We start from the raw sequence: 16,997 nt of genomic DNA, 5'->3' as shown, positions 1-16,997 counted from the left end.
TCTAGCCGAAAACAACCCCACGCCCCAGCTGATTGTCACCGCTGAGGTTGCAGTGCCACTCTCATCTCTGACTCGACTGCCTACATTGGAAACACCCAAGAGCATTGGAACACGAGCAGCAGCCTCACCAGCAGCCCTCGCGGTTGTTGGAACTCTTGCCACCGGGTGGCCAACAGCCCAAGCCACCAACCAGCTCGACGTCGTCGTCGATTTCCAACAAACACTGGGCGCTTTCCAACAGGCGGCAAGCGGCGCCCGCTACTCGCTCTACGCGGCATGCCGAGCACGCCCAGCGCGTATCGTTATCGCCGCGGTAGCCACGGCCCGTGCTCACCGTCCTGACGTGATGGCTCACTGCAGAGTCGACTCACTGCCGGGCATCGGTTGTCGATGTCGACGGCGGCCAGAGAGACCGAGGTAGCCTTCGGTCACTACAGCGCGGGCGGGTGGGCGGGGAAGACGGGGTAACGGCGCGCCGTGGACAGAACTTGACCGCGCCCCCCACTTTGCCACGTGAACCACGCGCACCACAATTGCATGACGATGTTGCTCGTGGCTCTGACGTCACTGACCGTACGCACCACACTTTCAAGTCCCACGGCGGCACAGAGCTATGACTAGCCATGACGAGCGCGCTGTGACGGAGCTATCGTTTCTCACTTGTGACGAGATGGCTTTGCTGCTCCTGCTCCGCTCGCAGCACGCTCGCCACTGTGATGATGCATTTATAAACGTGCCACGGGAGGGAGGGCCGAGAAAACAGACCCCACCGCCCATTCACACACCCAAACTGACAATATGAGAATCGCGCGCGTGCTCATCGCCGCGGCTGTAGCGCTGTCCTACAGCGCGGATGCAAAGACCTTTGGCAAGAAGGGTAGGCGGATGGATGGATTGGGCAACGCTGACGAAAAGCCACATACGACGACTGGAGCCTGTCGCAGGCGCAACAGTTCCTCAAGGCGCAGGGCGTAAAGGGCTGGGAGTCGACCAACCTCGACGATATCAAGAGCAAGGTCGCCGAGCATGCGGATGCGGCGGAGACTGTGAGTGCGGCGGTGGCGCTGGCTGTGGCATTCAAGCTAACTCCCACAGTGGGTCTCTGACACCGCCGCGTCGGCGACCAACAGCGCGCACAAGGCCGCCACCTACGTCTGGCGCCAGCTCGACGAGGCCAAGGACTATGTCTACTCTACGTGGGACGAGAGCGAGCTGCACTCGTGGCTCGTGGAGCACAAGCTGCTGCCTACACCCGCGCCGACGGGCAAGGCGGCGCTCCTGGCCACCGTGAACAAGGCCTACACCTCGACCACCGGCGCCGCGTACGAGGCGTGGTCGGACAGCACGCTGCGCGAGTGGCTGGCCGAGCACGGCGTCGTCGCGCCGAGCAACAAGCGCGAGGACCTGCTCAAGACCATCAAGGACAACTACTACGACGCCAAGGACAAGGTGTACAGCGCGTGGGACGACGCCACCAAGCGCAACTGGCTCGTCGACAACGGCATCCTCAAGAAGAACGCGCCCGACCTCAACCCCGAGAAGTACACCAAGCTCCTCGACGAGCACTACACGCACGCCAAGAGCACGGTGTGGGAGGCGTGGAAGGACAGCGACATCCGCCAGTGGCTCATCGACAACGGCTACGTCAAGAGCGACTACCAGGCCAAGCGCGACGAACTCGTCAACGAGATCTCTTCCAAGTACACGTCCAACGTCTGGGAGCCGTACCTCGCGTGGCCTGACGCACGCCTGCGCGCGTGGCTGCGCAGCAAGGGCATCGACGACAAGAAGTACGTCGGCCGCACCGACCTGCTCCAGGAAGTGCGGGTGCGCTACACCGAGGGCTCGTCCTGGCTCTCAGCGCTCAGCGCGCACGTCAACGCGGCCGTCGGCGCCGCGTGGTCCTACGGCTCGGACACGCTCTCGTCCTTCCTCGGCGCGGTGCACAGCCGCGCCGTCAAGACGGAGGAGGACCTCGAGGCGGGCGTCAGCAGCGTGAGCAGCGCCGCTGAGCGCGCCAAGGCGAGCGCGAGCTCGGCGGCTAGCGCGGCCTCCGTCTCGGCCGTGAGCGCAGCCGAGGCCCTGGAGAGCAGGTACGAGGACAGCGCGGCGACGGCGTCGCGCTTCGCGCACAACTCTGCGGCGAGCGTCTCGAGCCGCCTCAGCGCGTCGTACGCTTCCGCCTCCAAGGCCGCGGCCAGCGCCGACGGCGAGGCCAAGGCGTCCCTCTCCAAGGCGGCGAAGGAGGCCAAGGCGTCCCTCGACAGCGAGTGGGCCAAGGCTAGCAAGGACGCCAACGCTGCCGCGAGCTCGGCGGCCGCGTCGGCCCGCTCGCGCGCGCGCGCGGCCCAGGCGAGCGCGAGCGACGCCGCTGCCGCCGCGGAGGACCAGTGGCACAAGGCCGTGAAGAGTGCTTCGGCTTGGGCCGCCGGCGCGACCAAGAGCCTCAGCGCGGCGTATGATGCCGCCGTTGCCAGCGCCGCGTCGGTCGCGTCCCAGGCGAGCGCGACCGCGTCCAACGCGTACGAGAAGGCCAAGAAGGAGTTTTAGCCCGTAGTTAGTTTGTAGTTGGGTCCGTCCCGATGAAAGAATGAGCCGACGATACGATACATCTAGGAATAGCAGCGGTACTTAACACAACGAGAGCCCGCACGGCGAGCACGAGCAGTCCTACCACCCGCCGACCCAGAATCCGACAGCAGCCATGGCGCTGGCGGAGATGAGGTTGACCGCCGAGTTGGACAGGACGTTGCGCCCCGGCCCGATCGTGACGACGCCGGGCGCCGTCTCGCGCTCCTTGGACGACAGGTCGGTGAGGATGCGGCCATCAGTGGTAGAGTACAGCGTGCGCTGGAGCGTGGCGCCGAGCAGGCTGTCCAGCAGGCTGCCGGCCAGCCCGGCGGCCGTGCCAAACCCGAGTAGCTGCAACGCCGCGGCCCAGCTGCGGCTCGAGGCATCCTCGATCGCAAGGTCAGCAGCCATAACGAGCGCCATGAGCGTGCCGCCCGCCGCGCTCGCCGCCAGCCCGAGCGGCGACACGGCGCCGTTAGTCCCCGGCGGGACTTGTGCGAGGGTGAGGACGTGCGTCGGGCGGGAGGGGGCGAGGATGCCGAGCTCGGACGCGAGCGTGTCGCCTAGGCAGGTGGCGAAGTGGCTTTGAGCTGTCAGCGAGCGCGTCCCCACGTCGCGCCATACCCGAGCGCCGCGAGGATGAGCTGCCTGCCCAGCCCAGGCTGGAGGAGGGGCGGCGTAGCCTAGCGTCAGCGGCCGAGGGGGGAAGCAACGCACGTCAGCGTACAGCCGGTACGCGAGCGCCGCCGCCAGCGACGGCAGCGAGTTGGAGAGCACCTGCACCCAGTCGCGGTTGCCCGCCGGCTTTGCGGGGTCGGGCCCGTCCTCGAGCTCGGCCTTCTTCGCTGCCTTTACCTGCGAGTTTCAGCGGGGAAGTCGCCAGCCCGCACCTTGGTCGCGCGCGAGCCGAGCAAGTAGAACGCGATCATCGCCACGCCAAACACCTTGACCGGGCCAGCGAGGTGGCCGTACCCCACGACCCAGGCCGCCGCGGCGCCAGAGCGCGACAGGCTGCCCTTGCGCAGGCCGTGCAGCGCGAGCCCGGTCGCGACTAGCGCGGCGCCGGGGTAGATGTTTGTGTCTGGCTTGCCCATGGTGAGTGGGCGAGAGTGGACGCTTGAGGAGCGGTCGGCCTCGCCTCGTTCCCCTGTCACAACATAGCCTCGGGGCCCCGTGATAACGGCAGGGGAAAAGCCACGTATTCGGCGGTGCGAGGTGGCGCTGGGCCGCTTGCACCTAAAAACTCACCCACCCCCCTCTCTCTTCTCTCCATCCTTCCATTGGTGAGTACCGCGCGCTGTGAGGTCCAGCGGGCCGCTGACACGCCCAGTTTTTAGAAATGATGACACTCCGCGGCCGCAAGTATTCGACTGTGCCCGGCCCCGCTTCGGCGGCGGCAGCGCGGCGCAGAGAGACATCAGCCGCCCGGCGGCCACCATCCTTGTTTTTAAAGGGGCGGTGGGGGTCTGACTATTCAATGGAGGGCGGGTTTGGCCTGGTGGGCGGGGGTGGCAGACGCGGGAGGGGGAGGGTGGAACGGGGATGGGGGGGATGGCGGAGCGGGCGCGGTAGAGCGCTCGCTGGTAGACGGAATGCAGCACGCGGAGATGTACCTCTTGTCAACGACCCAGCTCGCTCCCTGGGCCAGTCATTTCCGGGATCCCGCCGGCAGGCGTTCCGTCGGTCGGTGGGGTCGGTGGGCAGGAACCTGGAATGGAATGGCAGCTGATCAACTGACCGTGGCAGCGGCGTCCGTCTGCGGCGTATTGATGTCTTGGTCGTTAGTCGGCGTTGGCATCCTCGACACCGCCGCCAACACCGTCTCACATTCCAAGACATCATGTGCTTCATGGCTGCTGCATCCTTGACTACGCCTACAATTACTGGCTACACCGTGCGGCTGGCTACTGCGGCTACTGCGGCTACTCGCGCCCGCTCACCCGCCTAGATCTCGAGCACGACACGGCCCTCAATTTTGCCGTCGTGCATCTCCTGGAAGACGCTCGTGAGGTCCTCGAGCTTGGCCGTGCGGATTTTGCTGGTCGCAATGCCGCGCCTGGCAAAGTCGAGCGTCTCGATAGCCTCGAGGCGGTTGCCGACAGCCGAGCCCTTGATGGTGAGCTCCTTGAAGATGAGGAGGGCGGGCGCGGCCGAGCCGATGGGCGCGAGCTCGCCGTCGGGGATACCGACACAGACGACGCGGCCGCCGAAGCGGCAGAGCGTGGGCGCCTGGGCGTAGGCGGCGTTGGACGCGGTGAGGACGAGGACGGCGTGCGCGCCGAGGCCGTCAGTCGCGTCCTTGACGGCCTTCTCGACGTCGGTGACCTTTGTAAAGTCGATGAAGAACTCTGCGCCAGCGTCCTTGACGAGCTTCTCCTTGCTGCCGTGGTCGATGCCGATGACGCGCGCGCCGACGCCCTTGGAAGCAATCGAGACGGCAATGTTGCCCAAGCCGCCGCCGGCGCCCATGACGACGACAAACTTGCCGCCGGCGACGTCGGCCTTCTTGAGCGCCGAGTGCACCGTCACACCGGCGCAGAGCATGGGCGCAGCAATCTCAGAGTCGAGGCCGTCAGGGATCGGCGTGACGTAGTCGGCCGGGCCGACAGTGTACTCCTGGAACGTGCCGGGTGTGAAGTAGCCCGAGACCTTGTTGTTGGGGCACAGAGCGTCGTGGCCGTGCATGCAGGCCGGGCACGCGCCGCAGATGGCAGACACCCACTTGATGCCCACGCGGTCGCCGACCTTGACGGGCGACTTTTCGAGGCCGCTGCCGAGCTTGGCAACGAAGCCGACACCTGAGGGGGTCAGGACGGGGGCGGGACCGGCACAGCTAGTGGATGCGGCGGGCGACGCTCAAGGCCGGCCGGGGGCGGCTACTTGATCCAACGCCAGCCACAACACACACACACGCCAAACTCACCCTCGTGGCCGCCAACCTGGCCCTCGGGGGTAGGGAAGGGAAGCGCCTTCCAGCCGTTGACCATGACAGAGTAGTCCGAGTGACACACGCCCGAGTGGGTGAGGCGGATGAGCACCTCTCCCGGTCCGGGCTCGGGCGTGTCGACCTCGACAACCTTGGTACTCAAGGTACCGGGCTTGTCGTAGATGGCAGCCCTGTGCTTCTTGGGGATGTCGGTGAGGTTGGCGGGGGGAGCGTTGGACATGATGGGCTAGTGGTGGATCCGGGGATGCGTTTGGGCAGGTGGAACAAGGCAGGATGCGACGCCGCACGCTGTTATATACACGTTCATTCCGCCCATCCCGGCCTAGTTGCTCGCACTGCTGGCGCTGCTGGCTGGCACTACTCGGGCGGGCCGAGTGGGGGAGACCAAGACAACACGGTTCAGACGCAGCCGGCCGACGCGGCGGGGGGGCTACACTATTACCGGAAACCAGAGATCACAAGACCCCGCCTCGGCTAGTTGAGGCTAGTGTCTCTGGGGCAGGGGAGCAGCGGCCTGCAGCCTGCGTCGCTTATCTACTTGGGTTCTCCCAGCGACGCGACCTTAGCCGGCGGCCGGGAGCAGCGGTCCTGCTCTGTGCACGCATGCGGCGTGTGCGCATGCGCGCATGCCTTGCACGCATGCGGCCATGCCTCGTCGCTGACAACCATATGTGCATGACGTGAGCTTGGCTTGTGGCCAGCCTTCGTGCCGCCTCGTGCCGTGCCGCGATATCAAGACCTTCGGCATGTCACGTGTGGCGCGTCGCGACCTACGTCAAGGCAGGCTCGCTTCGCCCGCCCGATCCCGCCCCGTCGCCTTGCCTCGTCACACTCCCTGCAGATAACTTGTGGGGTTACAGGGGGCCCCTACCGTGCACCGTACGGGCAGTCACCGCCGCGGGTGGAGGCTTGCCGCCGCCTTGCCTCTCTGCACCATGTGCATCGTCGGCATGCCCCGCCGGTATACCCGAGATTGGGCGCGGTGAATGCGCTGCGGCGCTGTGACGAGGACGCCGCCGCCGGCGCCACCACTGCAGGCCGCCGGCTGCCCTCGTCGACACTCGTCCTCCCTTAAAACGCGGAACGAGGTCGGCTCAGCGACGGCGGCCTCGGCTCTCTCTCGGCGTCGCCTCGGCTCACCACCGCCCCGTCTCGGCACTCACGCTCGCTCTCTGGCGCGCCTGTTGTGAATAGCCGACCCCACGCCGCCGTCAGTCCCAAGAGTCCCAACCGAGGCCGTATCAACGGAGGTGGAGGTCGTAGCGAGGTGAGCAGCATCAGACACGCGTCAGGCCATGTCAGGACGCACGACTGCAAACGAGGGGGCGATCATCGACGCGACGCTCAGTCTGCGGTTCTGCATAAACACAGCCCTGTCCTCTCGACCCAGCTAGTGCGCGACGGCCAACGTGACGCTCTGCCGGATCGACGCCCAGCGCGACAGCGGCACCGAGGCCGCCGACTCGTAGTCGTCAGGCCCCGCACTGGGACGGAGACAGAGCACCTCGAACACGGTCGAGTGGGCCTCGACGTCGCGCGCGAGGCTCGGGAAGTGAGCGTGCGGCGCACCGGCCTCCCAGACTGCTATCAGCGATGAACTGACCCGCGCTCACATCCTGGTCGCTTGCTGTCTGTCAGCAGTGCCAGGGCATAAACTCACCCAAACGGCGTGTTGGGCGTCGGCGCGGCCGTGCGCGCGAGAAACACCCCGCCGTCAGCGGCGGCCCACGCGCGCGCAGGCTTGATGTCCCCCGCGGCCACCTTGACCCACTTGTACGGCGCCTGCTTCTTGGATGGCGCGGCGCACAGCACCTCAAACTTGCTCACCATGATCGTCTCCTCGCCGTTGGTGACCACCGCCTCGGACTTGTGCGCGACGCTGGTATGAGCTGCTGTAGGCCCGGGCCCACACCCACCGGCCAAAGTACCACGCCCCGCTGCGCTGGTACCGCACGGCGTAGAGCGGGATGCCGACGCGTCCGCCGCCGCCGCTGATCTTGACGGCCGTGGGAGGGAACGCCTCGCCCTTGGCCATCGGGGCCCAGTGGAGTGGCGAGGACATGGGGAGAGGGGAGGGGGCTGGGGGTGAGAGAAGGAAGGCGGGTGACGGGACCGAGCGCTTGGACGAGCTGCCTTGGGTGTCTGGGGTGAGGGCTGGGTGGTGACCGTGTCGCTGATCTCGAGGCACGGAGCTGATGTCGTCGTCGACGTCGGCGAAAGAGTACTGGATGACGATGGAACGTTTGTTCACGACGCAAGAGCGAGACAATACGGCCTCGTTCACGCCGCTCGGGCCGGAGGAGGGCACGCGCGCGCCGCTCAGGCCGGGAGAAGGCATCGAACACGGATGGCTAGAGAGTGAGCAACAGCAACAGATCAACCACCTCCTACTGATCAGATCACGACGGGCCGCCGTCGCGTGACGCCGACCCGAGTCGAGTCGAGGCCTCGGCCCCAAAGGAGCGGCGCTGCTGGTGCGTTCCTCACGCGGCAGCGCCGATCAAGGGGGACAACGCCGTCGGCGCGCACACTGATCGCCCGGCGCCATCAACGGCGCCACTCTGATTGTCGGCCTTCCCCCAAAGTCACATCCTGCCTTTGCAGTCGCGTCAATCGACGCCGCGCCGTGACTTGACCGTGTCTTGCAGATGCTCGAGTGTCTTGCACTCGCCACGCTCCTCCCAGACAGCCCTGCATCACTCTTGGGGTCTGGGGCTGCCACAAAGATGCCGGCAACACGGCACGCGCCGTGTCGTTCGCGCGACACAGACAGCTCGCTGAAACGTCGACTCGCACATTCCACTGTCCTCCAACATTCCCCCATGCTTGTCACCGCCGCCGACGGGGAGAGCAAAGGATGCTGGGGCGAGGCAGACGCGAGGCGCGTTGTGCTCTCGAAGGTGTCCTCGTACGAGGCGTAGAAGTGTGCGCGGGTGTGCCGCCGGGTGGCTGTCCTCGAGGCATGGTCGAGACCCAACTGCGCCCCCACTCCCCCTGGACGTGCCGCCGGGCGTAGGCGTCGGTTGACCTCAGCCCAGCCCGTTAAACGTCTTCACCTCGCGACTCTTGGTGTTGTCCACTCTCTCTCACCCACACTCTCCTCGCTCACTCACCTCACCTCACTCGCTACTCGTACTCGTACTCGTTCTTGGTCTTGCTTGTCCAACACCTCTCTAAGCCACCTACAAGGTGTGACGCGGCCATGGCACGCCAGAAGGCGCCTTGCTTGCATTTCCAGCGGGGCAACTGCAAGTGGGTAGCGCACTCCCAGAACGGCGGCTGACGGTAGGCATGGAGACAAGTGCTCCTTCGCGCATACGACCCCAGCTGCTCCAAACGGCAAAGGTACTGGGGCCGACTGGCGGCGCCCGAAGCCACCTCCTGCCCCCGCGCCCGCAATCTCTCTCAGGACTTCCTCCGACTCCTTCCTCTCTGTGGCCGCTGTCGAACCGCGTCTATCTGACCACCTCATCTTTCCTACTCGGGCCGTGGCGCTATACAATGTTCGCCACCGGCTGCGTGAAGTCGGCGACGACAACTACCGCATCAACACAATCGCCAGCGCCGAACGCCTTGTGTCTCCCCTCACCCAGACCAACGCGAACAACGAAGGATGGGTGAGGATCTGGTGCCCGAGCAAGGCTGACGCGACAGGACTATGATGCCCGCCAGTCAGTCCTTCTCGACTTTACCAAGGTCAGTGGGCCATGCAAGACATCGCTGACATCAGCTCCCGAGCAACCTCGCCGCTCGATTCAGTGATGTCCTCGCCTTCCCCCGTGTGTCCGCTAGTGCTGCCGACGGAGTCACGATGTCTTTCCAGAAGACATACATGGCTATCATCGGAGTGAGTTCCTTCTCCCCCATCTACCTTACTGACTGCTGTAGTATCTGACCTCAGAATCTGTCATTAAGAGTGCTGTCCAATCTTCTGTCAAGTGAGCCCTTCCTTTCTTCCATGTGGCACCGTCTCCGCTGACCCAACAAGCGCACTCTACTCCATGCTCGATTCCAACATCGACCACGTTGTCAAGGTACTTCAGTCCAACATCCAAGAATGCCTGGACGCACTTACGTTCTCCGATCGTGGCCGAAACACCTACCGTTTTGGCCTCGACCGCCAGGGACTCATCAGTATCGTCTCTGGGGTGCAGGTGTTCAAACCAGTTGCTTCGCTCCTTGTCGAGTACGTCGTCGTGGCGGCGAGGTATCACTGACAGTGCTACATAGGTACTTCAACCGATTTCCGTCAGCCCCGATTGTGCATCCTTCAAGCCAAATCTTTGTCACTTTCCTCTCCGACTCATACAGCAAATGGGAGGCGGCCATCAACAGTGGCACTTTCCGCGATCCACTGTCGAACAAGGACCCGTATGAGCGCCGACTCATCTTGGACCGCATCCACAAGGAGATTCAGCTCGTGACTGCCACGGTATCCCAGGGACAGCCTACAAAAGCCCATGCTCCAGCCTCCCGCCTGACCACCTTGCCCCTCGGTCTGCTTGCTCGTGTCGCTCGAGATTACGATGGCCCCGGGAAGTCGTCACCTGATGGACCACGCCATGACAATGGTGAGTGCAGGCAACCTCAGCTCGTGCTGACGACAAGACCACGAAAGCATTGCCCAGATCAAAGTGGTGCCGACGGCAGCCGAGCTCGTGGCAAAACGCGAGCCCTACCTGCCGGCCAATAGCCCAGGAGCGAAGCACCACCTGCCTCCGGAGTCGATGGACAAGCTGTGAGCATCCTTCGTTCACGGCTGAGCTAACGTCAGGTTTGATGTTCAATTCCGACTCCTTCGCGCTGATGCCTTTGGTGGACTGGAGGGGGGTGTCAAGACCATCGTGCAAGACATGATGGATCCCGACCCTACGCGAGGTATGTGAACACCCATGCGAGGCACTGGCTGACGCCTTCAGTCTATCGTAACGCGAGCAGAGGGTTTTACACCGTGTATGAATCTGAACGCGATTCAACGTACGTAGTCATCATACGCCTTCTGCTAACGACAGTCGTGTCGCTGTTCTCACGCACGTCGAGTACACCGGCTTCATTGTCGATCCCCGCGGTCTGATCGTCCGGTGCTCTGCAGACGCGCCGCCAGGCCGTCTCGCGCGAAGCTCCAACAGGGACCAACGCAAGCGGTTCTGGAGCCAGACCAAGCGTATGCAGCACGGAGCGCTGGTGGCTCTCATCGCCAAGCATCCGAATGGGGAGCCGACCATCGCAGTGGCCACTCTCGCCGAAGGTGAGCAATGAGGCGATAGTTTCTTCATGCTAACTGGGCAGCGCCAGACAAGTTCACCCATGACATGTCGGCCGATCCGCCGCGCTTTTCCTTCACACTGATATTTATGGATCCACAGGACGCGCTTCGAGCTGCCCGAGCTGCTCAGAACGGCTCGGCCAATACCGACACATTCCTGGTCGAGAGCCCGGTGCTGTACGCCGCCGTGAAGCCATTTCTCGAGATGCTCAGTACCACCAAGTTCCCCCAGGTGCCATTTTCCGACTATCTCCTCCCGCAGACCTTGAGGGCCAAGCAAACCGAGCAGCCTCAATACACGCAGATCCCAGGCTTTGAATGGGATCTGTCATGTCTGCTGAAGAAGCCCTCAGAAGTTGTCAACTTGGAAGCAAGCTCAGACGAGGAGAGCTGCACATTCGACCCCCGTTCTCCCTTGTCCACTCAGGCCGCCCGTGACTACATGCATGAGCACTCTAAGCTTGATCTAAGGTGAACCATCCCTCCTTCAAATGGATCTACACTAACCGACGCAGCCAGTCTGACGCACTCATCGACTCCCTCACCCGCGAGGTCGCCCTCATTCAAGGCCCACCCGGCACTGGCAAGGTGAGCGCCAGGACTTACTCATGCTGAGATCGACCAGACTTTCACGGGCGTGGAACTCCTTCGCGTCTTATTCGCCAACAAAGTTGGGCCTGTCTTACTCCTAGCGTACACAAACCACGCCCTCGACCACATCCTCCGAGCGGTCTACGACAGTGGTGTGACGGACAGCATTGTCCGCCTCGGCTCCATGTCCAAGGACGAAGTCGTCTCTCAGTTCAACATGGACTACATTGGTCGAAGTGGTGGGGACTCTTCGATGCGCCGAGACATCTGGCAATCGTCTGAGAAGATGAAGGAAATTGAGAAGGTGAGCATCGTCAAGGAGTAGTGTTCTCGGTGACTAACGCCCTGCCACAGAAGATGAAGGCCGTTTGCAGCGACATTGGTAGCCAAACTCACAGCGAACACTCCTTCAACGCCTACCTTGACTCTGAGTTTCCCGATATTCTCTTCTCCCTTCAAGACCAGCCACCCCACGTGAAGTCTTGGTTCGATTTTGAACAGAATGAGCAGTGGACACGTGTGTCCAAAGGCAAGATAGGCAAAGCCACCCGTCATCCATTGTGGGAGTTTTGGAAGGAAGGGCGAGACCTCGATTTTCTGCGAGCTCTCGGATCAACTCCACAGGTCGCGTCAGGCGTTCAAGTTGCGAAGCCAAAGAAGTCCACGGAGGTGGTAAAGCCGCCGGAGAACCGCTTCCATACCCTCGAAAGCGTCCTGCAAGACGATGAATCAGACGAGGATGACACCGACGCAGAAATTGACTCCCAGTATGCGTGGGTGCTCGGCGGAGACTGGTCTGGGCCGCAGCCAGACTCGGGCGACGAGGACAACGAGGACGACTCGGACGACTCTGTTGATGGGCACACTGAGGCTCCTCCCCCGCCAGCTTCAGGAGAACTCTCGGTGAATGACGTCCTCGATGAGCGGGCAGCGTTCCTCCAGCACTACAACCTCAACGTGCTGCCCCGTATCTCGCACACAGCGCGTCCAGTCCAAGATCTGCTCGCAGACCTCGATGTGTGGAACTTCTCCGCAGTCGAGCGCCAGGCGTTGGCCGACTTCATCGAGCGCGATGCCCGAGCACACATCAACAATGATGTTATCGCCAACTTGGAGATGCTTTCAAATCAGCACCAGCTCTCTGCCAAGCGACGAGATGAAGCGCGAGACAACGTGGGTCACGGCGTCGCACACAATGCTGACTCGACAGATCAAAGTCTTTCAGCTCCATAAAATCTCCCTTGTCGGTGCGACCACGAGTGGTAAGTCCGTAAGATGGGTGCAATAGCTGACGTGAAGGTCCGGCCAAGCTGTCGTCCCTCATGCGCGGTTTCGAGCCCAAGGTCCTCGTTCTCGAGGAAGCGGGGCAGATCCTGGAATCTCACGTCCTCTCAACCCTGTTCCCCAGTGTTCAGCACATGATCGCCATTGGTGACCCGCTCCAGCTTCGGCCACAATGCAATCGCTACGGTGAGGAAGCTGTCATTGACTTGCGCTAACCCTCAGAGTTTTCCATGGACAACGCCCGCGGGCGAGACTTGTATCGGCTGGATTTGAGCTTGATGGAGCGCCTCTCATCGTCCGGGCTGCCAATGAGCCAGCTGCTCGTTCAGCGCCGCATGGCTCCACCAATCTCCTCGCTGATCCGGTAAGGTCCAGATATTCTGTCGTTTCTCTGACCCCGCAGGAAAACGTTGTACCCGAGTCTTCAGGACCACGAACTCGTCCATGCCTACCCAGCCGTCTCAGGCATGGGAAAGAGCCTGTTCTTCCTGTAAGTGGAGATCACATATCTATCCTCGGCGCCTGACAGACACCGACAGTGACCACGATCAGAAAGAGCACGGTGGGGATGACGGAGGGAGCTCAAAGAGGAATTACTTCGAGGTGCGCTCCGGCATTGTCAGCTCCTGTTAATCAACCCAGGCCCAGATGGCGTGTGATCTTGCACTGTATCTACTCAAGCAAGGCCCGTATTCCGAGGAAGGCGATATTGTCATTCTTGTGAGTGATCCATGTCTTGGCGAGCTGACGTCGATTAGTGTGGCTACCTCGGGTAGGTTGCCGCTCAACCCCGATGTGAAGATACTGACGTCCAGGCAACTGATGGAGGTCCGAGAACTTTTGCGAAACAAAGTCGTTGTTGTCATTGGCGAGAAGGACAAGGATCAGCTTGCGAAGCTTGGCGACGACGACAATGACCTCGATACCGGCCTGACCGCAAGCGAGGTCGCCGCGGGGAAACACATTCTTCTCCGCACTGTCGACAACTTCCAAGGCGAAGAGGCAAAGATGTGAGTCGCACTCTGAAAGGAGCTCACCTTCAGTGTCATCCTGTCCCTTGTTCGCAACGCCGGAGCTTCCGACGTGTTGGACGCCAATTTGAAGCGTACGATCGGCTTCCTGAGGGTGAGTTGTTGAAATCACTCTACATAGAACACTAACCACTCAGTCCCCCAACCGCACAAACGTCGCCATCTCTCGAGCCAAACATGGGATGTACATCCTGGGCAACGCTGAGCAGCTCTCGTCGGGGAGCTCGATGTGGAACACTATCATCGATGAGCTCGCCAGTCAAGATGTCATTGGTCCCGGCTTCCCAATCGCGTGCACAATCCACGGGGTGTCGCAAATCATGGACAAACCTGGCGTGCTCAGTCTCGTGTCTCCCAATGGTGAGTCACAGTGTGCTGTCTGAGGGAGCCTCCCTGACGACCCTCACCAGGTGGATGCCTGCAAGTGTGCAACCAGCGCCTTGTCAAGTGTGGCCACTTCTGCAAGCAGATTGTGAGTTCTCTCCAACTGAACACGATCGCTGATGCCACAGTGCCATCCTTATGACCGCACACACGAGTTTGCGGTGTGCAAAGAAGATTGTGAGCGACTCCACAGCCCCTGCAACCATCCATGTAAGCGGAGGTGCTCGGAATCATGCGGCGATTGCTTTGAGACAGAAGTTGTGACACTTCCTTGCGGACACGCCACGACATTTTTCTGGTGGGTGGACTGCGCAGCCAGGCAACTGACGGCCAGCTACCAGCGTCGTGATATCGATGCCGTGGAGTGCACTGCGCGGGTCATGAAGAAGTTACCCCTGTGCGAGCACAGCGTGGAAGTCGAATGCGGGCAGGACGACCTCTCAGGCATTCAGTGCCAGGCCACTTGTGGTGTTGTGATGACCTGCTGCTCGAAGGGGTGCAAGAACCGCTGCTGGGCCTGCAAAGCTCGTACGCCATCAGCATCGGCCGGGGCCGACATTGTCATCTCAACCAGGCCACAGGACCACATTCGGCATCCTTGCAACCGGCCTCGACAGCCGTGTCTTCATTCATGCTTGGACAGGTGCGACACAGATCACAACAAGCATACCGACTGCTCTTCGCGGTGTCTTCGAGTCTGCACCCACGGCAGTTGTCCAGAGCGCTGCGGTGTCATCTGTGCCCCATGTGAGTGGCTTCTGGGTCTCTGAGCTGACGGGTAGGCAAGGGCAAGTGCGAGTGGGATTGCCCACATCGAGCCGGCTCCTGCCAGCTCCCTTGCGGAATGGTACGCGCGCACTGCCATGGGCTTGGAACATAGCTAACATCTCAACAGCCATGTGACCGCATGCCGTGTGACGAGCCGTGCGACCTGGTGCTCCCCTGTGGCCACCCATGCAGTTCTGGTAAGACTACCGAACTGGACCCTCGCTGACGGGGTCTCTCAGTGTGTGGCGAGCCCTGTGCAGTCCAAGTGTGCAAGACTTGCGCGTCGCCTTCTCAGCTCGACCAGATCTCGGACATGATCATGCAGGCGACCCTCGCCGATGTCATCAAGGACGAGCCAGACGCCCTCCTCGTCACGCTTGAGTGCGGCCACGTCTTTACCCTCGAGACGCTGGACGGCGCAGTCGGCCTGACCGACTACTACGACACCGACGGCATGCGGTGGACTGGCCTCAAGACTCCGTCGGGCTTCCAGAACCGACCTACGTGCCCCTCGTGCCGCGGTCCCATCACCTCACCGCGCTACAACCGAGTCACCAAAAACGCTGCTCGATATCCAGGAGCAAATGGCTATCAGGCAGCTTAAGGGGCAGGTCGACCGGTTGACCGCGAGGCTCGACCGCTTGGGACACGCTGCCGCCGAGGAGCTTGTCGCTCGGGACCTCAGCGAGATCGCCGTCCCGACCCTCGATAAGCCCAACCTCTCTGCCTTCAATGCACTGTCTGTCCTACATGGCGATGAGACCAAGTGCACTACCCCTGATGTGTTCGAGCCCAGGTCAAGGGCAAGAAGTACAAGAACAAGGCAGCGAGGCCCAAGGGCAACGCGTTCGGTCTCACAGGTGCGCTTGCCGACGCCTGGCGCACCGCTGCCAACCCCTATCTGGACATCTATCGCACGCTTTCGAACCTCATCAACTCGAAGCGCATGCCACATCGCGACGCATACGAGTCAGCTGTGGCCACCGTATTCCGTGCCGAGCACGCCCTTGGACTGCAGTCGGCCGTAGCTGCCCATCGTGACCCAAGCTCCGCGGCACTCACGACCGCCCGTCGCCGCCTGGGTGCCCCGCCCCCCGCGGCCCAGACCCGCTTCCAGATCGAGTCCATCCATCTGAGTATCAAGGTGCGCCTCGAGATGGTCAAGATCGCCAACAAGGCCTCAGAGGCTCTGGCGGATCGGGCCAACAAGGCGTTGCTTGAGCGCGCGATGGAAACGGACAAAGGCAAGGCAAAGGCAAAGGGCCAGGCTGAGCGCGCCCGGCGAGCCGGCCTCGCATTTACCATGCTCGGTACCGGCCTGCTCGCCTCGGCCACCCGAGACGCCCAGCTGGCCCTCAACCTGGCCTCGGCACGCCAGCTCGCCCGCCTCGAGATGAGCTCGTTGGTGGTGTATCTCGACACGCACCGCCACAAGCGGTCCTACGAGGTCGAATGGCGCCTGCGTCAAGCGCCCTCTGCCCAGCGCGCCCAAGCCGCGACCGCCCTCAGGCAGGAGTCTAAGGCTGAAATGGACAAGCTGGCCGCCGACATCGATGCCGCCTTGGCCGAGGCGCCCCCACAGCTCGCCGAGTATGCGCAAACCAAGATCCGCCCAGCCGTCAATGCGCTGCTGGAGGAGTGGAAGAACATGACGGCTGGAATTGGGCAGGATGGATTCTACCAGGCCGTCTCGGCCGAGGGGAAGCTCAGTATCATTAAGGCGATGATGGAGGAGAACTGGGGTGAGTATCACTGTCGTTTAACAACCCAAGGCTGACACCTCCAGGCTACGGTGGCAGGTACTATCAGTGCCCAAACGGCCACCCCTACGTGATCGGCGATGTGAGTGGGCGCGTGAGTCCAGCGGCTGACCTTGCAGTGCGGACAACCCATGGCGACGTCACGTTGCCTCGAGTGCGGCGCTGAGGTTGGCGGTCACGATCATACGCTGCTTGGCGGCAACGCTCGAGACGCCGTGATGGAGGCAGTGGCTCGCGAAGCGGGTGCAATGCGCAACCCACACGCCTTCTGACCAACACAACGCCGCGTACACACACCTGTAGCACCACATACACATTGCCGAGATATCTGTGTACGATGATTATTATGAAGTAGTCAACTGTGCCAGCTGTGCCACGGCCGTCGCAAGGAAGCG

General features: G+C 62.4%; 5 protein-coding genes across 5 annotated transcripts; 2 read left to right on the top strand and 3 right to left on the bottom strand.

The window, feature by feature from the left end:
* Positions 1 to 798: 798 nt before the first annotated feature.
* Q8F55_003926 (uncharacterized protein) lies at positions 799 to 2,550 on the top strand (the record flags this gene model as incomplete). Its single annotated transcript, XM_069352453.1, has 3 exons — positions 799 to 877; positions 916 to 1,046; positions 1,096 to 2,550. The coding sequence occupies 3 exons, from the start codon at positions 799 to 801 to the stop codon at positions 2,548 to 2,550; spliced, it is 1,665 nt and encodes a 554-aa protein (XP_069209871.1).
* Positions 2,551 to 2,670: 120 nt separating this feature from the next.
* On the bottom strand, positions 2,671 to 3,665 carry Q8F55_003925 (uncharacterized protein; the record flags this gene model as incomplete). The annotated part of the gene is made up of 4 exons (XM_069352452.1): positions 2,671 to 3,154; positions 3,196 to 3,254; positions 3,289 to 3,426; positions 3,462 to 3,665. The coding sequence occupies 4 exons, from the start codon at positions 3,663 to 3,665 to the stop codon at positions 2,671 to 2,673; spliced, it is 885 nt and encodes a 294-aa protein (XP_069209870.1).
* Positions 3,666 to 4,515: 850 nt separating this feature from the next.
* Positions 4,516 to 5,738, bottom strand: Q8F55_003924 (uncharacterized protein; the record flags this gene model as incomplete). Its single annotated transcript, XM_069352451.1, has 2 exons — positions 4,516 to 5,369; positions 5,495 to 5,738. 2 exons carry the CDS (start codon positions 5,736 to 5,738, stop codon positions 4,516 to 4,518), a joined length of 1,098 nt encoding a protein of 365 aa, XP_069209869.1.
* Positions 5,739 to 6,908: 1,170 nt separating this feature from the next.
* On the bottom strand, positions 6,909 to 7,580 carry Q8F55_003923 (uncharacterized protein; the record flags this gene model as incomplete). Its single annotated transcript, XM_069352450.1, has 4 exons — positions 6,909 to 7,099; positions 7,132 to 7,145; positions 7,179 to 7,397; positions 7,435 to 7,580. The coding sequence occupies 4 exons, from the start codon at positions 7,578 to 7,580 to the stop codon at positions 6,909 to 6,911; spliced, it is 570 nt and encodes a 189-aa protein (XP_069209868.1).
* A 1,939-nt stretch (positions 7,581 to 9,519) lies between these two features.
* On the top strand, positions 9,520 to 16,874 carry Q8F55_003922 (uncharacterized protein; the record flags this gene model as incomplete). Its single annotated transcript, XM_069352449.1, has 26 exons — positions 9,520 to 9,704; positions 9,749 to 10,089; positions 10,127 to 10,256; positions 10,293 to 10,396; positions 10,611 to 10,766; positions 10,808 to 11,255; positions 11,300 to 11,372; positions 11,410 to 11,679; positions 11,730 to 11,741; positions 11,877 to 12,548; positions 12,586 to 12,637; positions 12,675 to 12,845; positions 12,882 to 13,023; positions 13,063 to 13,149; positions 13,199 to 13,262; positions 13,308 to 13,379; positions 13,418 to 13,431; positions 13,475 to 13,669; positions 13,703 to 13,784; positions 13,828 to 14,050; positions 14,101 to 14,162; positions 15,138 to 15,392; positions 15,442 to 15,585; positions 15,639 to 16,584; positions 16,629 to 16,684; positions 16,722 to 16,874. 26 exons carry the CDS (start codon positions 9,520 to 9,522, stop codon positions 16,872 to 16,874), a joined length of 5,109 nt encoding a protein of 1,702 aa, XP_069209867.1.
* Positions 16,875 to 16,997: the final 123 nt, after the last annotated feature.

The sequence above is a fragment of the Vanrija albida genome (genome assembly GCF_041260175.1).
Source record: "Vanrija albida strain AlHP1 chromosome Unknown contig_3, whole genome shotgun sequence".
NCBI classification, from domain to species: Eukaryota; Fungi; Basidiomycota; class Tremellomycetes; order Trichosporonales; family Trichosporonaceae; genus Vanrija; species Vanrija albida.
Note: the sequence above shows the minus strand (reverse complement) of the source record. Positions and strands in the feature narration are given on the sequence as shown.